Source organism: Choristoneura fumiferana, chromosome 12, assembly GCF_025370935.1.
Source record: "Choristoneura fumiferana chromosome 12, NRCan_CFum_1, whole genome shotgun sequence".
Lineage (NCBI taxonomy): Eukaryota > Metazoa > Arthropoda > Insecta > Lepidoptera > Tortricidae > Choristoneura > Choristoneura fumiferana.
The window spans coordinates 21995520-22017122 of NC_133483.1; the positions used below are offsets into that span (position 1 = coordinate 21995520).

Sequence of the window (21603 nt, forward strand, 5' to 3'; positions counted from 1 at the left end):
GTAGAAAATAATAGGAGATTGTTAAAGAAAATTAAATTTGTTCAATAGAATTAGTAAATAACTCGTTCGGAACTTACATAAGTATTTGTCTGATTTGAATTATATTGATAGTATTTCATTGATATTGGTTTTTCAGTTAATATCGGCAAATAAAAATTTACCAACTGCAAGTCGGACTCGTGCACCGAAGGTTTCGTACAGCTAAGACACAGGCCTTTGACCGACAGATAGATAGACGGAGGGAAACAATGCTTCATATTTTCGTTGGTAAAACTACGTAGAAAGAAAGAAGTGGCATTGACAGTTTTAAGTAACTCACAGATGATTATATTTTCACTGTCTACTCGTGATCTGGGAAATGATTAGATGCGTGAAAATATTGCGACCTGAAAGAATTGCGTTTTATGTGTCTTAGAACATTATAATTGAAAAAAAATATGTTACATAGAAGCACCATTTTATCACTCCTCATCTAAGTCGTTGGCAATTAACGTCAAATCAGTAATATTGAATACAGTAGTTGTTTAGTTATTCATTCAATCATTCAACCCATTCATCCATTCGGACGTTACTACGGCCCCGCTATTTGATCGAGTTATGAGTGGATTCATATTTTATAAGTTCGGTTATTTACAAAGAGAACGATTAAGGATAATGAATCGCAATTTGAGTTAGGTTTGTTTGTTATGCAATTTTGTCGCTTTATTCTAAGAATCGAAGTTCAACTTCAAATTTGACGTTTCGATTAAGAATTAACGTTTGTGGCTGTTTACTTTTAGCGTTGGCTTAGCTCCTACCTTCCTATTTAATTTTGAAAACTGACGGCTTTAAAATGCTCTGTCACGTTTTGCATTTCGTTAATAATGGTCAATGATGTGTCACGCAGCTATCTTGCAAGTGTTGTCGAGCAAAGCGTCAATGTATTTTTGGTCAAAATTGTTTAAAACTGCTTTTATTTAACATGCAACGGTCGCACAATTAAGCTGAAATTTGGCATATCGTCACTACTTTGAAAAAAGCTCGTATCTCAAAATGGATACTTTTCTAATTGAACTTTACGGACATTGTTTCAAAGGTCAATTTTGTTGACGTATTGATTTGAGATACGATATTTTTTCAAAGTAGTGACGATATTTTTCTATGTTTCGACGTCGACATGAAATTCTATTAATCGATATTTATCTATCAAGACGCGCGCGCTTATGTATATGTGCGTGTGTGCGTGTGTGATTGTGTGTTTATTTCGTGTATTTCATTAATGCTCATACATTTGATGTTTGTATCATCTGCTTAAATTTGTTTATTTTTTGTTCTCTTTCCAAAAGATGCCTGGAAGGGATTACTCTGTTAAGACCACCAATTGCTTACCATGTAAATTATGTTCATGTTATGTCAATAAAGAGTGGTCGTACTGTATTTTCTGTTCATTACAAGTAACGCAAACCCTCTCCATGCGAGTAATAACTCGGTTTTTCTCTTTTGAATACTAAAACTTTAACCGTCTGAAGTCTAACCTAATCGTGTGACCTACAACTATTAAAGGTATATGTATCATTGGCTCATAACTCATTTACAACCCCGAATCGGAATTAAGTTAGTGTTAATCTTAATGCACCCTTGCAGCTGAGTCAACGGCCTCACGCATGCGCTGCGTCCGCCGCCTTAGCGCATTCATCGCCAACTACGATCAAAATTCGATCTTACCATGTAACCAACTAGATCGGTTTAGTGACGAGACCGCCCCCTTCCGCGGCACGCCAGTTACCCGTCGGACGCCGGACGACGCACACGTGTCGTGACACCGTTTTTCGTCGGCTCGCGAAAAGTTTTATAACTTGACGCGAGTGTCGTTATGTAACCTTCTTTTGGAAGTGCTGTGACACGGATTTAGCGGTTTTTTGGTATTTTGATGGTGAGTCGTAGTTTATACTTTATTTTATTATAGTTAAAAAATATTTTCACAAAAATGTGCAGGTGTGAATTTTTTAAATTAAATATAATTTAAAACGTATGTTTTTACATGTTCAATAAACAATTGATAAATATAAGTACTTAAGATATTTTTTAATTATTTTAAAGAAAAAAAAATATATAAAAAAGAACAACAAGTTATGGTGACGATAGTATTTAAATTAATCTAATATATTTGCGGTGAATGTTTAAAAACGGACATTAATCTGATTTTTTAATATTCTTTTTATTTTTTATTTTTATAGTTATTATATATTTTATTGTGATTCCTTACCTACTTTCATATAATTTAGATTTCATTACTTAAATTGCTTATGTTTAAATGGCATAGCTTTCTAAAACTCTTTTTGTGAATGGTGGTATTTAAATTATAGTCCATTTAAGATTTTCAAAAACTTTTTGTGTTTTCAATAAATAAAAAATAGTTAAAAATCACTAAGCGTATTACTTTGCGGTGAAGGAAAACATCGTGAGGAAACCTGCACAAACCTGCGAAGCAATTCAATGGTGTGTGTGAAGTTCCCAATCCGCACTGGGCCCGCGTGGGAACTATGGCCCAAGCCCTCTCATTCTGAGGGGAGGCCTGTGCCCTGCAGTGGGACGTATATAGGCTGGGATGATGATGATGATGACTAAGCGTATTTAAGAATATAAATAAAGAAATAATAAATATCATGGGACACTTGACACCAATTGACCTAGTCCCAAACTAAGCAAAGCTTGTACTATGGACACTAGGCAACAGATAAACATACTTATATAGATAAATACATACGTAAATACATATTAAACATCCAAGACCCGAGAGCAAACATACGTATTATTCATACAATTATCTGCTCCCGCCGGGAATCGAAACCGGGACCTCAAGCTTCGTAGTCAGGTTCTCTAACCACTTGGCCATCCGGTCGTCTAAATCATTTCTAATTTTTCTAATTTATGTCTAATTTATTACGTACTAATATTTTAATTTAAATACAGCGTCTTTACGTTAATTGCATACTTTACGTTTAATTGCACTATTATTTACAATTTTTATTGATATTGTATTAGATTTAAATACTTCAGCAGTTTAAAATAAGAATAAATAAAACATTTTTTTTTTGGATGGCCAAGTGGTTAGAGAACCTGACTACGAAGCCTGAGGTCCCGGGTTCGATTCCCGTCCGGGGCAGATATTTGTATGAATAATACGAATGTTTGTTCTCGGATCTTGGATGTTTAATATGTATTTAAGCATGTATTTATCTATGTAAGTATATTTATCCGTTGCCTAGTATCGATAGTAAAAGCTTTGCTTAGTTTTGGACTAGGTCAATTGGTGTCAAGTGTCCCATGATATTTATTTTTTACGTGATGATGATTTTAATTTTTGTTTCTTATTATTTTGCTAGTCGATTACCTGTTTATTTTTAAGAAAAAAAGTCAAGTTTATTGGAATTCATCTTGCATAAAAACGACGGGTATTTCAAAAAATCGTTGCTAAAAATAGAAACTCTATAATAGAGCACTTCGTAGCATACTAACAAAAAATATACTTTTCACTTCTCAGGCTCGTAAAGTGTGTTTATTCTGGATCTAGGCGACATAAAATGACTTTGTGTGCTCTTGTGCATAAAGTAAAATCTTCGTCGTCAAGGCACTCAGGTGTTAACAGCCACAAACGAAAAAAGATTTATATATTTTTTAAATAATTTTTAATTTGTGTAAAACTAAGATTTAATCAAATAAAATAAAATAAATCAATAAAAGTAAATATTAATAATTATATGAGTAATGCATAAAGAATAAAGGTAGCTAGTAAGTAAACAATTGTTTCCTCTGTTGTTATTTCATCTCCTCGCAATCGAAGTGAAAAGCAGAGTGTAAATCTCGAGCATTAAAACCATTTTCTTAACCCTCGACGTGTCTATCCACCCTCGCCGTATCGGCTTGGGTGGCTGTATGAACGTCTCGGGTAAAATGGCTCGTTTTATGCTCTTGTTGTACAATCTATTTTTTTGAAGTATTGTAAGTTTAAAGAGGCCGAGCCGTGGTGGCCTAGTGGTTTGACCTATCGCCTCTCAAGCAGAGGGTCGTGGGTTCAAACCCCGGCTCGCACCTCTGAGTTTTTCGAAATTCATGTGCGGAATCACATTTGAAATTTACCACGAGCTATGCGGTGAAGGAAAACATCGTGAGGAAACCTGCACAAACCTGCGAAGCAATTCAATGGTGCGTGTGAAGTTCCCAATCCGCACTGGGCCCGCGTGGGAACTATGGCCCAAGCCCTCTTGTTCTGAGAGGAGGCCTGTGCCCAGCAGTGGGACGTATATAGGCTGGGATGAAGTTTAAAGAACGTAGCAGGGTATCCATTGGGCACGATGCATGCGACACCGTAGCACTATGTAACGGTGCTACGCTACGCTACGCTACAGCGCGTAGCGCATGCTACAGCAAAATTAATCTTACAGTGCAACTTGAATGTTAATGTCGCTCGGACCCGTCGGTGTTCTCAATTTTTCTAAAGATCCAAAATGAGAAAGAGAAAACCGATCGTATGTCTCGAGTTCTTGACGACATGAACAAACTAGTTTAATTGTATTTACTTCCATAAATGAACCTTACAGATACCTACTGACAGTTCTATGAATGGATAGGTTTAAGTTTAAAGATTTTATACATTCAGTGCCAAGACCCTGCTAGGGGGGTTCTCTGTCTTGTAGGCAGTTTTCGCTGCAAAGCGGAAAAATGCTACTACCCGCTACGAGCGTAGCCGCGTAGCGATTGCGGCAGCGAATGTGTTGTTACTTCGATGTAAATATAACTATTAAATAAAGTTATAATAATTAATTTTAATGTCTTTTAAAGCCACAAAATAAATAATATGTTTTTTATTGTTTACAAGTTATCTATTTATGTAGTTATAATATTATGTAATATAAATCTTTGTAGCGGTCCGAGGTTCACCAACGGTGCTGGCTGCAAATCAGCGCAGGGTCCGATTCGCAACCGCAATGACACATACTTTCCTACGTGTTGTCTATTTGTACTTAATACTATTGTTGTCTTCTGTTGTGAACTTGTGAAAGCTTTAACCTAGCTTGCTACATTTTATAAGATGGCATTTAAAATAAAAAGGAAAACAGCACATTTCTATGAGTTTATGCTAATTTTGAACATGAAACTACCGTGAGACTCACTCATATTAAATGTTATTATAACGGATAACTCACGTCTTAAACGAGTTTAGCTCGACATGTTGTGAGTCGTGCGAGCAGAGCGGTGGCGCGTAGTGTGCGTGTTGCGGCATCCGCCGGTTCGCGTGCTCCTGAGAGGAAGGGCTACGAAATAGCCCGAAACATGTGGAGCTAAACTCGGTTTAAGACGTGTTTTATGGTAATTGTTGATATGACAAGTGAAATTATGATAAATGAAATGAAATTATTAGCAGTCCACCTAATACACACTAACACATACACACACACACACACACACACACACACGAAACGTCCGCTTGATAATTCTAAAGAAAACAAAATAACGGATTGCGTACAATATTATTAAGTTTGACTAATTAGTAAGTGAACTAAAAGAATCTGTTATCATGGTGTACGGTTGAGTTGCTCTGAAGATGAGCTCTGCTTGAGTTTGAAACGCGTCAGTGTATTGTGTTGGTGGTGAGAGATGGGGTTGTGATTTGTGTGTGTTCTTACAGTGTGGAGGTGGAGGAACTGCATGAACACGCTTATCTTACATAAACTCATAAGGTCGCGGGTGAGCAAAGAAATTCTTTTAGTTCATTGATATGGAGCAAAGTAAAGTCTGATTCAATAAATTATTTAAATAGTAAATCCTTATTTTTATCGCTTTACTATTAATGTTTACATTATAAAAAAAAACATAATTGAAATTCACACAACAAACTTTTTATTTATTATGTCATACAATAATTGGTTTAAAACTTTTTATTTTTAATTCACCCTTCAAAAGTGGCCCCCACGCTTAAAATAATTTACATTTTGCGTTACGTGTCCATCTTTGAGTCACCGATTTACATAATTATTGTGTACCAATTCTTAACTCAATTATTATTGTTTCTGTAGTTCTGGAGAAAACTGGCTATGACAGACAGACAGACAGACACGCGAGTGATATTAATAGGGTTCAGCTTTTTTTCTTTTGAGATATGGAACCATATCAAAAAAGTCAGTTACTTTTAGCAAATATTTCGTCGGCATTTTAGAAAGTATTCTAAAACTATGGAAAAATATCTACTTACTCACGTTTTTCTACCCAGCATCGATTACTCTTGTTAGACTGAAAACAATTAAATATTCTACGAAAATAAACATTCTCGGAAAGCGAAATTATTCATAAAACTTCCATCAATTTAATGCTTAAAACAATATTTTTTCTCCTGCCAACTTTGTATGGAAATCAACTTTGTATTAGCTGTTCAGCGAGTAAAAGCATAACACTTTAAAAAAAATGTTAGCTTTATGCTAATCTGGCCTGTACTCCCGGCTATGCTTGTGTGGGTTGTTAGGTCTTTTGCTATTAGGCCATGACTGACATTTACACTTAGACTTTACAGTTAGCAAAAAAAATATTGTGAGTTATTTTTGAGATCCAGCGTCTAAAAAAACAGTTTTTATTTTTGTGGAGATAATCGATATATATGTGCGAAATTACATTTGAAATTTACCACGAGTTTTACGGTGAAGGAAAACATCGTGAGGAAACCTGTACAAACCTGCGAAGCAATTCAATGGTGTGTGTGAAGTTCCCAATCCGCACTGGGCCCGCGTGGGAACTGCGGCCCAAGCCCTCTCATCCTGAGAGGAGGCCTGTGCCCAGCAGTGAGACGTATATAGGCTGGGATTATTATTATTATTATTATAATCGATATTTCCGGATTATTTCGTCTTTGCAAGACGGAACTCTTCAACGGTTAATATTTATGGTATTGACTTGAGATTTGGCATGCAAATGTAGTTTGGGTGACAATGCAAGTACAGTCAACAAAAAGTACAGTCAGCAAAAAGTTTGTATTAAAAGTGAAACTTTTACCAAAAACTTATTTTTTTACAATAGAGTTCAACTCAAAATTCGAAATACAAGTGAGTGTATTTAGATTTATATGGCTTTAGACCTTATTTTTTTACAATTAATTGATAATTTTGATTTTCTCAAATAAAATCATTCGTTACTTAAACACAATTGAATTAAGTGTTAAGTGCATAATTATTAGGATTTCGTCTTTAAATAAAATCTTAGTGATATTAACTGTTAATACTTCATATTATTATATCAAGGCGTATTTTAAAGTTAATGATTAAATTATCATGGACAGGGATATTTGGAAATAATTTCGACTTCCTTACTTCAAATAGCAAACCTACTGTGTTAAAGATAAAGGTGTGTTAAATACTTTTGATGCACAGATATTATTTAATAATATTGTACTCGTAAATCTGTTTAAAAAATATTTATATACCTCGTTGAGTTTCTTGCCGGATTGAACAGAGGTTTTTCCGAACCGGTGGTAGATTTTTGACTTTGACTTTGACTTTTATGCTGCAATTAATTTGGATCTCGACGATTTAGCCGTAATGCTCCTTACGCCCTAATATGCCGACCGCCTGTGCCAGGTTAAATCGTGGATACAGTACTATATCATTCAATCAATAACGCGTATCTCGACGTCGCATGACAACGTTGAATCAATCACAGCCGTCCAATTAGAGTAGGAGAACGTAAAACCCAGTTTAGAATAGGGGTTTCTAAAGCCGAGTTGCAAGAAAAATCGTGCAAATTTCGTTACATTGCGGCGCTCGATTGACCACTACAAGCTCGTTAGCTCTCATCATCATCATCATCATCTCAGCCGTAGGACGTCCACTGTTGGACATAGGCCTCCCCCACAGACCTCCAGTTGCTTTGGTTGGCAGCGGCCTGCATCCACCGTACACCTGCGGCTTTAACCAGGTCACCCGTCCATCTTGTTGGACGTCCTACGCTGCGCTTGCCGATCCGCGGCCTCCACTCGAGAAGTTTTCGGCCCCAACGGCCATCCGTTCTCCGTGCTATATGGCCCGCCCATTGCCACTTCAACGAGCTGATTCGCTTGGCTATGTCGGTGACCCTTGTTCTTCTACGTACGCTCGTTAGCTCTACGGACTCGCAATGTAATGCAACTTGCGCGATTTTTCTTGAGTCTAAACTCTGCTTAAGTCCCCTATGGCCCTACGGCCCAACATGGTTATGTAATATTTATACTTTAGATCTGTGCCTATGTACAATTATACCCGTGTTGAACAAATAAACTATTTGTATTTATATTTAAGTGTAAGAGATCACCACCGCCCATAAACATCTGCAATACCAAGGGTAGGTATAGGGGGTGCGTTGCAAACCTAGAGGCCTAAGATGGAATACCTCAAGTGCCAGTAATTTCACCGGCTGTCTTACTCTGCACGCCGAAACACAACAGTGCAAGCAGTGCTGCTTCACGGCAGAATTAGCGAGCAAGATGGTGGTAGCAATCCGGGCGGACCTTGCACAAGGTCCTACCACTTGAGACTTGGACTTGGATCAATAAAGATCCTTAATGACGACTTCCTTGGTTTTTATCTGGTTTTTTACTGTGGTGATTTTCCCTTGCATTCCACACCGCAGTGCTATCCGGAGTTTGTTAACAATAGAGGGCGCTACTACCCACTATTCTACTTAACTATACAGGCTGCCTTTGACCATGGAGGTTTAAATTCAACGTTCGACTCCCGCATAACTGAGCTACTTTTATTCTGCAACTTTTTTTAAAATATGATCACTGTTGATTTCATTTTTAACCCCCGACAAATTTATAACACCCCTCTTTTTGCGTCAGGGGTTAAATATAAAAATATATAATTTGCCTTAAATTCAGCACATGCGAGAGGTTATAATTTATTATAATGAAAAATAAATTAGAGTGAATACAAAGTACACCCAGTTATTTAACTCTAATTATACATGTAGGTAATAAGGTCACGCGTCACATACAGACACCCACGCCACCAGCAGCCGACGATAAGGAATGCTTCCCACCCCGTATAATGAAGGATGGAATTTTCATGACAAAAATTGACAAGTAGGGTTCAAACGCTCAAAGGCCAGGCGACGAATATTTTTACCTACTCGTACCAATTAGAAGAAAAGGATAATATACACAGACAGATAGACTGCCGGTGAAATTACTGATACTTGAGTTATCCCATCTTAGGCCTCTAGGTTGGCAACGCATCTGCAATACCCCTGGTGCTGCAGATGTTTATGGGCGGTGGGGATCAGGAGACCCACTTGCTCGTTTCCCATCCAGTCGAATAAAAAAATATATACTTCATGTTTTAATAGTACATTGTGTTTTAATTACGAACGAGAGTATTCGACTTCGGGCTTTAATGATTCGACGTTCGTAATTCTAGTACCGCCCGTGCGACATACAATGTTTTTCATCACATTTTCGAGTAAAATTGTATATTTGTAAAAGAAAAACTAATATTTGTTTAAAAATTGCCAATACCGCTAACTGCGCTCTTTGCAGCGCCAGCAGAGGTCCCCCCCCGCTCCGCAGCATGTGTATGTCGTGCGTGTGCAGCGTGCGCACGGAGCAGCAGCACACCATGCAGTAACAAACTCATTTACCGAATTTGGGCTTCATGACACGAAAATTAGTACGGGCAATGACTCATTTACCGACCACGGGTTTCATGAGAAGCACATTAAGGTAGAGGGTTTTATTTGGGGAGTTGCAACCAAGGTAGCCTGCATGTTACGACACTGTTTACGAGCAAGTGTGATGAAAAATAGCTTTTGGCCGAAAAGTTACTCTAGTGCGAAACGGACGAGTGCTCGTTTAATTTTATGTCATTAGCAATAGAGGTGGCAGTAGGGTGCCATCTATTGGGCATTAGCGTGTCGAACACTCGGACGTTTAACTTATTTTTTCGCGAAACTAACCTGTACTCCATCAATGTCACATCACTATCCGTCTGTCCTATCTTTCTGTCTCCAACAAGGCTAAAACTCAAGAACTTTTACAGATAGAATAGATGAAACTCATTCTAAATGTGTATTTCTATTAGTATTAGCGATTTTGTCGGAGAGCCGTGGTGGCCTAGTGGTTTGACCTATCGCCTCTCAAACAGAGGGTCGTGGGTTCAAACCCCGGCTCGCACCTCTGAGTTTTTCGAAATTCATGTGCGGAATTACATTTGAAATTTACCACGAGCTTTGCGGTGAAGGAAAACATCGTGAGGAAACCTGCACAAACCTGCGAAGCAATTCAATGATGCGTGTGAAGTTCCCAATCTGCACTGGGCCCGCGTGGGAATTATGGCCCAAGCCCTCTTCTTCTGAGAGGAGGCCTGTGCCCAGCAGTGGGACGTATATAGGCTGGGATGATGATTAGCGATTTTGTATTAAAATTCACTAATACTATTTGCTAGTAATTTTTTAAGCATTTGTATTCAAAATAATTTATTGAATCAGGCGTTACTTTGCGGCGATCCGCATCAATGAACTGAAACAGTTACTTTGCTCACCCGCGACCTTATAACCCGATTACATCTGGTAGCATGGTGAACGGTTGTGTTGCTCTGAAGATGAGCTCTGGTTGACTTGGAATCGCGTCAGTGTAGTGTGGTGATGGTGATAGACGTGTTTGTGTGATTTGTGTGTGTTCTTACAGTGTGGAGGTGGAGAAACTGCATGAACACACATTTCTTGCATAAACGTAGCTATCATAAGGTGGCGAGAAAAGTAATTATTTCAGTTTGTAGAATGTATGTAAACGTCGGAATATCGGAAAGTTGTTAATGTTTCTTACAATGCCAATCTAGACTTAAAAACCATTACTAACCTGCAATTCTCTAATCAGATTCAACAAAGGCAAACGAACGTTTCATCTCGAGAGACCACAATACTCCTTTTGTCTCAAGCACAACCCTTATAATGCCAGTTGGAAACTAATTCGCTAAGTTTCATTCTCTATTAATTCTATACAACAAATAAGGCCATTGTGACAGCCCTGCGTGCGTCTGACATGCATGGAGCTTGTTTAGCATAAGGGTTTGGACTTTAATGTAGTGGGATTAGATTGAAATTGCACTGCAGGTGGGTGGAGGATTAGGGTTGTGTATTGTTAGTTGGTTTTGTTAAGGTGGTTTTATAGCAAATTGTCTCAGTTATGATTTTTTTTAATTTATATAAATATATTGCTTGTCCGTGCCATGCTATGGCTGCAATCTATGAACTTTGTTTTGTAGTTTTATTTTCATTCTTTATTGTCATTTGTATTTTTTTAACTAGCCGCGCACCTCGGCTTTGCACGGGTAATAACGAAAATGAGACTAAATCTACCTTGTAAGCATGTTCTGTCTCACTCACCCATTTTTGTATGGAAATCTTTGCTTCTAATTTTTTTTTGTTATTTTCCTGTCATACAAATCCAGGTATTATAAATACAACAAAAAAAAAGATCCAACCATTTTGGAGGGGCGGGCTGTCATCCATTTCTTAATTTTTTTTTATTTCTAAAAATGCTTATAGATTTTAGTTAAAATTTGATTTCTATTTTATAACAAATAAACTTTGTTTAACAGTGTAAATACTGTGAGCTTTTTGATGTAAAAAAAATAAACAGCCTGAGAAACCTACACAGATATTTTATGACGCACAACATTAGTTTCACAAGGGCTGCGTAGGAAAAAATCTTCCAAACAAACAAAGCACAAAGCATTCTTTACAAAGCATTTTTACATATACAACGCGTGACATCTATAAAAACATAAATTTTAACTAACGATAGCTTTTGTTGAAGACTTAAGGGGTCTTTCTTGATTTAAATAAAAATAAGACGTTTTTACGACAATTATATTCCGGGTTTACAAAATTGAAAAGCCTACAACTAAAGTAAGCGAGAACGTCGCGTGTCGCGTAGTGTATGTAGATGACAAGTGAGAGGAGCGTCGTAAGCGGAGGCGAAGTAACGGTAAAGACATTTCCGCCCCCGTCCCCGCTCCCTTCTAACAGCTCGCAGCCGCAACATCCTGGGGGCCCTTGGAGACGTCAGTCTTCAAAGGCTCTTCTGCCTCATCCAGCAGAGGACAAAGGTACTTCACACCTCGTCTGTATGTGCCCGTGTTGGTAGTAACATCAGCTACACGGGCAATTCCGTCCGATCCGGGAAATAATTTGGCGATACGTCCAAGTCGCCAATGGAGTGGAGGAGCGTTTTCCTCCTTCATGAGCACCAGGTCTCCAAGTTGAAAAGGTCTGCTGTGCACGCGCCACTTAGTCCTTTGCTGGAGCTCCGCGATGTATTCCAGTTGCCAGCGCCGCCAGAAGTGCTGTCTTAGAGCCTCTAGTCTCTGAAATCTGTCTAAGCGGTTTGTGTTTATGTCTGTCAGCTGGGGCGATGGCAGAGACGTCAGCGCGCGGCCAATGATGAAGTGACCTGGAGTCAGAGGTTGGAAATCATTAGGAGAAGGAGACAGGGGACATAAGGGTCGGCTATTAAGGATAGCCTCTACCTGACTAAATAAGCTTGCCAATTCTTCGAAGGTGAGATGAGAGTTCCCAAGTACTCTTTTGATATGAAATTTGGCCGATTTCACGCCCGCCTCGTGCAAGGATCCAAAATGGGGCGCATAAGCTGGCTGAAATTTGAATTTAATTCCCTCCCCTGATGTGAAATTGGAAATAGAATTTTTATTATTTATTAAAAAATCGCCAAGTTCCCTGGCCGCACCAATAAAATTTTTCGCGTTGTCGCAGAAAATTTCGCGGGGCTTTCCTCTGCGAGAGATAAAACGGCGCAGGGACAGTATAAACGAGTCAGTAGTCAACTGACTGACAGCCTCTAAATGAATACATTTGAAACGAGTGCAAACAAAAATGGCCAAATAACACTTCGTAATCTTGCAACCTCGTCCATGTCGATCGGCTATAAAAAAGGGTCCGGCAAAATCGACACTAACACTAATGAAAGGAAAGTCGGGAGTGACACGATGAGAGGGGAGAGCGCCCATCAAAGGAGCAGAAGTGTGTCCCTTAGTGCGGCGGCAAGTGACACACTGCTGTGCCACGGTGCGAGCCAGCGCTCGGCCGCCCACGGGCCACGCGAACTCGCGCACCGCGCCCAGCAGCAGCTGCGGGCCCGCGTGCAGCAGGCGCAGGTGCTCCCGCCGGAACAGCAGCTTGGCGAGCCTGTGCTTGCCGTGTAAAAGCATGGGGTGCTTTTTATCGAACGTATAAAATGATGAAGTTAGACGCCCGCCGACTCTCAGAAGCCTGTCGGTCTTGTCGAAGAAAGGATTTAATGATAATATAGAACTTTTAGGGCCGAGACACTGATCGGCGCGAAGAAGCTGTAAATCGTGAGGAAAGCTGTCTAATTGTGACAGAGCGACCAACCTTTTAAATGCTAAGTCTAGTTCCTCAGGCTGTAAAACACCACTTATTTTATTGTCCGAGTGGCGACAATTGCGCAAAAATCTGAGAACGTAAGCTAAAGAGCGCTGTAGTGTAGATAATTTAGAATATCTGTCAAAGTCTATGAAACTTGATTTATTCGTTTGATCGTTGGTTGACGTAAAATTTACCCTTAACTCAGGTAAATCGTTCTCCATATTATTATTTAAAGGAAAACTAGGCCAATTGCATAGCGGCTCACGTAGAAATGCCGGTCCGTTCCACCAAACATCTAAATTTGCCAGTCGACAAGCATCAACGCCTCGCGAGGCGCAGTCCGCCGGGTTCAAAGACGTGGGAACGTGACGCCACTCACTATTTTCAGTAAGTTCCAAAATATTGGCCACTCGGTTGGACACGAAAACATTTAATTTAGCATAATCAGTTTTAAGCCACGCAAGAACAATGGATGAGTCGGTCCAGTAATACGTCCGAGAAATGTGACAACGCAGCGTTTTACAAACAGCTGACGCGAGCTGCGCGCCGAGTACCGCTGCGCACAACTCCAGTCGAGGTATGGTCGTGGTCTTGACCGGTGCCACGCGCGCCTTCGCGCACAGTAGCCTAACAACAACATCGCCGTTATCATTAAAAGATTTTAAATAAATACATGAAGCGTACGATGTTGCACTAGCGTCACAAAAACAATGCATTTCGATGCTCGTAGGTAAATCGCATAAAACGTGCCGCGGTATTTGTAAAGTAAATAAGGTAGCCAACCCGTTAACAAAATATTGCCAAGATTTTTCTATGCTAGTTGGCACTGGTTCGTCCCAACTCAATCTAGCCAACCACAATTTTTGAATTAAAATCTTAGGTATGATTGTGAGTAGGCATAACAGGCCTAAAGGGTCGAATATTTTGCACGAATCCGATAGAATAGAACGCTTAGTCGGGTTGTCACCTTTAGGTGAATACTCAGTGGGGAAATGAATAATATCTTTGGTTGAATCCCAGCCTACACCTAGAGTGTGCGACGAGGAACTAATAATTAAACTTTCTTTACGAGCGTGATTTTCTGAGTCGCACAAAATAGATGGCAGGTTCGAGCGGTATTTACGTAAAGGAAAACAACCAGCTGACAGTGCGCGCTCAACACCGTTTTTAATATAATACAATTCTTCCTTTGTGTCTGAGCCTGTCAGTAAATCATCGACTAAAAAATCATTTTGGATAATTTTTTTTATTTTATCGTCCGCACATTCTTCACCTAACTGCCATAAGCAGCGTGTGCTTAAAAAACTAGCGCTCGAGTAACCATAAGTGACCGTATTTAGTTTTAAGGTCTTAAGTGGGCTATTTTCGTGGGTTCGCCAAAGAATTAATTGCAAATTACGATCAGGCTCTTGTACTTCAATCTGGCGGTACATCTTTTCCACATCGCCCGTGAGTACATATTTGTATGTACGAAATCTCAATAAAATATTGAACAAAGAGTCCTGAATGGTAGGCCCCACCATCTGTAAATCATTTACTGAATAGCCTGATGTGGTACGGGCACTTCCATTGAAAACGACACGTAATTTAGTGGACTCACTAGTTAGCTTGAGTACGGGATGATGAGACACGAAATAAGAATCATCAGGAATGTCGACATCAGATGCGGAAAGATGACCTAAATTAGCATATTCGTTAATGAATTGTTCATAAAGCACCTTGAGGTCTGGATTGCCTTTAAAACGCCTCTCTAGCGCAATGAAACGTTTTTTGGCTAAACGAAACGAGTTACCTAAACAATCGGGCGTAGTAATTAATGGTAAACGAACACAAAATCTGCCGTTGGTATCGCGGTAAGTGTGGGATATAAAATGTTGCTCACATTCGGCTTCTAAGTCCGTATACTGCGAAACAGGCTCCGGAAGTTCCTCTAACTTCCAAAATTTGGTAATAGATTCATCTAGGGCGTCTAAGCTATCCCTAGTCGAGACATGACTACAATGTAAAAAAGAACTAAATGAAATTGACCTAGATGAATCGTTCATGGGCCCAGCAAGGACCCAGCCCAACTTGGACTTGCGCGCGATCGGCATATCATTACCCAACGCCACCTGCTCGGATCCGATTAAATGCCAAAACATGTCAGCGCCGATCAAAATGTCTATAGGCGCGGGCTGATTAAAAGTGGGATCTGCGAGCGTGATGTATCTCGGTAATTTTAAATGGGATACATCTATATATTTATGTGGCAAATTACTTGAAATAATGGGCAAAACTAGACACGAAAGATCGAAGAAAAAATTACTATTGTGTTTTGACCGTATCTGCACAGAGCAGCGTTCGGGCGTACCGGACAAAGGCATGTTACCTACTCCAACTACACTAATTTTACTTTCTTGCGGTACTAAATGCAATGCCTGTTTTAAATTATTGGTCATTAGCGACGTCATGCTGCCAGAGTCCAGGAGCGCCCGCACGGTTACGCAACTATTACTAGCCGGATTGTAAACATCAACAAGCGCCGTAGATAACAAAACATGACTCGAGTGGGACACGGCCATATTATTACTAGCGACACCGGGCTCCGGCAGTGGAGGAGGAGCGGTCGCATTCAATGGTTGGTTTACAGCCTGTGGAACCTCCCTATGTAATAAGGAATTATGGCGCTTCTTACAAGTCAAACAAGGACCTAATCTGCATCGGTGTGACGTATGTCCCTTACGTAAACAATTGAGACAAAGTTTCAACTTAGCTGCTCCAGAGATTCGATCTTCGACGCACAAGGACAAGAACGTCGCGCAGTCGTAAATTCGGTGGCTGCCACCGCAGAAGGCGCACGACCACGAGGTAGAGGAACTGGGCGAAGCGCCGCCGGGAGTGGCTGAAATTGTGAAAGTTTTCGTGCTAGACCTTTCATGTTTACTTAAATTATGGGGTGAAAAAGGTTCACGCTTATTATTTACAGGTTTGTCCGATTTATGACGTTGTACCGATTCAAGAACATCGGCGCGATTTTTCAAAAAAATATTGAAATCGGCAAGAGTAGGCATCTCCTCATCTCGATATGTACCTTTATGTTCTTCCCATTTCAAAGTAGTGTTAATATCGAGTTTGGCTGAGACCATGTAAATTATTAAAGTGTCCCATTTATCGGTAGGCTGGCCTAGGGTATTTAAAGCCCGTAAGTTTTTTGACACGTGGTCAACTAAAAATCTCAAAGATTTTGCTGATTCACGACCTATAGATTGAAGGTTAAACAGTGAGTTTAAATGATTGGATATTAATTGCCTTTTGTTGTTGTACCTCTCGCAGAGGAGACGCCAAGCCTCGGCATAGTTTGAATTCGTAACCTCTAGGTTACTAAGTACCTGAGCCGCTTCACCTTCTAGATAGGAGTTTAGGTAATGAAACTTATGAATCGGCTGGATACTTTCGCTGCTATGAATAAGAGAGTCAAACGTATCTCGAAACTCTAACCACTTAAAGTATGAACCATCGAAATTTGCAATTTTTATAATCGGCAGTCTAAAATTTAAATCGTTATCGTGACTGCGATGAGGTTCAGATGAAACACTTGGGGAATTAAATTTTTCTGCATTTTGATCAACAATGTTTTGAGCGGTACCTATAAGAGTAAAAAAATCGTGTTCGATTTCCTCTCTCACATCAAGTTCTGAGTCCATTGAGGTTGGATCAGCTATTTCTATTTCCGTCTGCACCTGTTCAAACTGTGTGAACATGGCACGAAATCGTTCCAATCTCAATGAGAGTTCACTCATTTGTTCAGAAGAAATACCGTCAGCTTCCTTCAGTGAATTTACAAAGTTTTTAAACTTGGTTATACGACCTTTAATGGAGATTCTAGTACCAGTAAACGCGGACATTTTAACCGGTTGTTTACTCGGTATTTCAACTGAAACCAATGAACAAACAATTAAATTCAAATAATGAAAAGGAAATACGTAAATTTGTCCAGCTTATGTTCCCAGTCACCGTGGTCGCACGTCGCAGCTGCTGGCAGGTAATGCAACGTAAGCACGATGCATGCGCTCGGCAACAAGCGTGCCGTCCGGGGAGCTAGTTGCTAGGGCTGGCGCTGGCGCGGAGCTGCGCCGGAGTCGGCCGCCGAGTGGGAACCGGTTTGATAGCTGCGAGATGATACCGCACGCTTTATACAATAATAATATAATACTTGCGTTTAACAAATAACCTAATGGATTTTAGCTATGAAATTATGCAAGTTCGGTAATTGCTAAGAAGTAAAATATGCGGATTTGGGTTCCTATGCGAAGAAAAATTATCTTTAACAGGAAGTTAAAAAAGGTGCTTTAAAATAATTAGTTAAACCTATTTATATTAAATGAATAGGTATGGAAATAGTTCAGATCGGCATTCCAAGGAGCGACCAGTGCTTAGAACTGGCACTAAATAATTGATAGGCACCTAGTGGTACTTAGGTATTGGAAATGAGAAGATTTTAAATATCAAAAACTTATAAATAAGCAAAATAAGAATCCTAGAAAAAGCCTATGCATCAAAAATAGACTAAAGCTTATTTTTGTGAGAATAAGAATGACAAAGCTTAATAGTCAGGCAAAGACGGATTAATATGATTCTGTTGGAAAGGAAATATAGGAATGGTGCACTTCCCTTGCTAAGCCTTGGCTGCGGCGCGATAAGGCTGGCCGGTGGGCTTGAAGCAGAGCGACAGCAGCTTCCAGAAGATGGGACGTCGTGGAACTTTACGACGCAGGCGGTTGCACGAAACGGCGTTATTTTGCTATCTTAGCTTTTGCGAAGTCATCTAGCAGTTGGTTTCAGCACAGAAGCAGTATAAATCAATCGTCGCTTGATTTGACGCGAACTCGCCGTACATGACCTTCGTTCGTCGTTCTCGAAGCTTCGACTCGCTTAGTCGCGTAGCGGCCGGAATTGTAGTAGTGTAGTCGCAATCACGTCGGGGTCACCAAAATGTTGAAGACTTAAGGGGTCTTTCTTGATTTAAATAAAAATAAGACGTTTTTACGACAATTATATTCCGGGTTTACAAAATTGAAAAGCCTACAACTAAAGTAAGCGAGAACGTCGCGTGTCGCGTAGTGTATGTAGATGACAAGTGAGAGGAGCGTCGTAAGCGGAGGCGAAGTAACGGTAAAGACATTTCCGCCCCCGTCCCCGCTCCCTTCTAACAGCTCGCAGCCGCAACAGCTTTACTATTGCGAACCGTTTTATCGAAAATATAGCACGTACGTTCTACAAACAATACAATACAATACAAAGGACTCTTTATTTACATCACGAAATAAGGATTCAAATAAATTAAATTAAAAAAATACAGTTAATTTTTTGTTAATGCTGTAGTTTTCAAATTTTTTTGAAACGAATTTTATTTTTGTATAAGCAAAAAAGCAATTACCAGCACTATACTATAAATTAAATTTATGTGATAATTGTTTGTTGGTTATTCTTTACGCCGTACCTAAAAGAGCGGCACCTCGACGTATTTTTTTATAAAGATAATTTATGGGTATATAACCCATCTACACGTAACTATCAATTTATTTTTAATAACTGTTGTAACCACCATGATTGTCGATAACTGCTTGCAAAAAGAATCGCATCGATGCAACTATATTTTCACACATATTAGGCCCGAGAACTGTCCCTTATTTTTACACAGTGGGCTCTAACGTTTCCGGAGTTCGCTTATTTTGTTATCCAAACGTTGGACATGGTATATAACAAACTCATATTTTTTGAATGGATTAATCCGGTGATCTGGCAGGCCAAGGAAACTTTAACATTATTTTTGTGTTGATTAAACCAGTCTTGCAACAATATAACTGTTTTTATCTGTAACAATATAAATAAAATAAAATTATATAACGTAGATATCAATTTTAATCGAATTGGTAGGATGAACGTAACCAAAAAAAAACTCACATTACATTTCTCTAGAAATTTCCGACATATTTTTCCTTCTTCATATAAATTAATAATTTCACAACTTTTAACCATCTCAAATATTGCGATGAGAACTCATTTTAAAGAATAATTACGATAATCAGCAGAATCAACTTGAAAGAGACGATCAAACGATGTTGCAAGCAGCTGAACAAGTAGCAAAATCTTTGTAATAAAAACTTAGCCTGGTAGTTTGAAGATCTTCAGTCTACCCTCTTTAAGTTTCGTTAAACACGCATGACTTTACCGATTAATTTTAAGACGACCCGATATAGATCCGATTTTCATCGCTATATGATAACAGTAATATGGTCAAGTGGTTATGAACTTCGTTCTTCGTTCGTATGTCACTAGTTCAAATCCCACCAGGCGATAATATTGAGTTTGTGTTTTTGTAAATTTACTGCTAGATTTGGAGATTACTAAAGTTGACACTCATTCGCAACATGGGTCATCATAAATAAAGAATTTCATTATCATCAGCCTCCCAGCCTATAGATACACGTCCCACTGCTGTCACAGGCCTCCTCTCAGAATGAGAGGGCTTGGGCCGTAGTTCCCACGCGGGCCCAGTGTGGATTGGAACTTCACACCACACCAAAGAATTGAACAAGAAACGATAGTAATGCGAATAATAATATTCTCCTTCTCTTACGATAAGTACGAAAGAGACAGAAAATGTCGTTACGCGATTCGCGGTATCATCCCACGGTGTCCTCCCACCCAGGCAGGGACATAATTTAGTTACTACGGCAGCGAAATATAAAATTTCTAACATGAGTATAAAATATTTTTTTAAGGTCAGCGCCAGCGCCATCTAGTGAGATATTAATAAAAACTAACTAAGTTAGTAAATAAGTAAATACCGCTAATACACTTCAAACACATAGAATGGCGCTGTTTCTCGCGTCAGACGATTATGTTTTGGAATTGTCCATCGACTTTTGCAGCCATACTACAACAACAAATCTACAATTTAACGCCAAAATTTACGGAAACCGATACAGAATATTCGGTCAAATACTAAATCAGTCAATCATGTCAAGACTTTTCTTTTTATTCATCCTTGAGCTACTCCACGGGAAAGAGTGCGAGGCAAGCCCTGTTTTTTATTCTCCGGCAGGGGAGAAAATGCGGACACAAGCTAGTTAATTAAAACTAGTCATTAAAGCTAGTGATTAAAGCTAATGATTAAAGCTAGGGGTTAAAGCTAGTTATTAATGATAGTGATTTAAGCAAGTGATAAAAACAAGTGATAAAAGCTCGTGATTAAAGTTAGTGATTAAAGCTAGTGCTTTAAGCGAGTGACTAAAGCTTGTGATTAAAGCCAGTGATTAAAGTAAGTGATTAATGTTAGAGATTTAAGTTAGTGATTAATGCTATTGATTAAATTTATTGATCAATTCCAGTGATTAATAATTTAACAATCTATTTAAGCTTAACCCATTGCGCTGGCCAATATTTAATATCACAATATCATCAAAGTAAAGTAATTAAATACGGGACTACGCCGGGGTAAATATTACTCGTGTGTTTAGCGTGATAAGTCTCATCTATGGTATTTAATTATAAATGAAAATCACAAAAGTTTACATTATATCAAAGTAAAGTACCCAACCCCATACTCCGTGAAAACCGGCCATACCCTAACGAGGGGTATTGACATGAAAAAGGCAGTGGAGCCAAACCGCTAACTAGTACCTACATTATTAGGCGAACCCGGCAAAGTTGTCGTGATTTGCTGAAACATTAAACTGTTGCAGCCAACTTTGCCTAATTGTGGGGTTGCATCTTGGCAGCTGAAATGCGCTTTGGGATTCGATTTGGGTTATACCTACATATCTTTACCTGTTTGAGAGAAAAAAAATCTTACGTCAAAAAAAACACTGGAAAATTCTCATCAATACTTGTACTAAGTAATGAACATCATCATCATCATGTGTAAATCCTTTGGGTAAATTTGTACAAACGCAATTAATAACCAGACGTTTGTTAGTGCTTTTATAGCTTCATTGAAATAATTTTTAAGTTTAACATTTTTTTTTCGAGCTGCAACTGATTGCGTACAATATTTTTTTCTATTTTCTGTTATACTAATTTAACACGATAAAAAAGCGCTTCTGTGAAGGTTGTCACGACAACAAGTGTGACCCACCGAATAAAAATGAATATTAGATATTACACCCATTGCTTTAGGAATTTTATAAAGTAGCAAAATACATATGTATTATGCCC

At 39.0% G+C, this 21603-nt stretch overlaps 1 protein-coding gene across 1 annotated transcript; it reads right to left on the reverse strand.

The window, feature by feature from the left end:
- Positions 1-11820: 11820 nt before the first annotated feature.
- On the reverse strand, positions 11821-18611 carry LOC141433599 (uncharacterized; the record flags this gene model as incomplete). The annotated part of the gene is given in 2 exon segments (XM_074095711.1): positions 11821-17552; positions 18284-18611. A coding segment is annotated over 1 exon segment (5268 nt). The 3' UTR covers positions 11821-12020.
- Positions 18612-21603: the final 2992 nt, after the last annotated feature.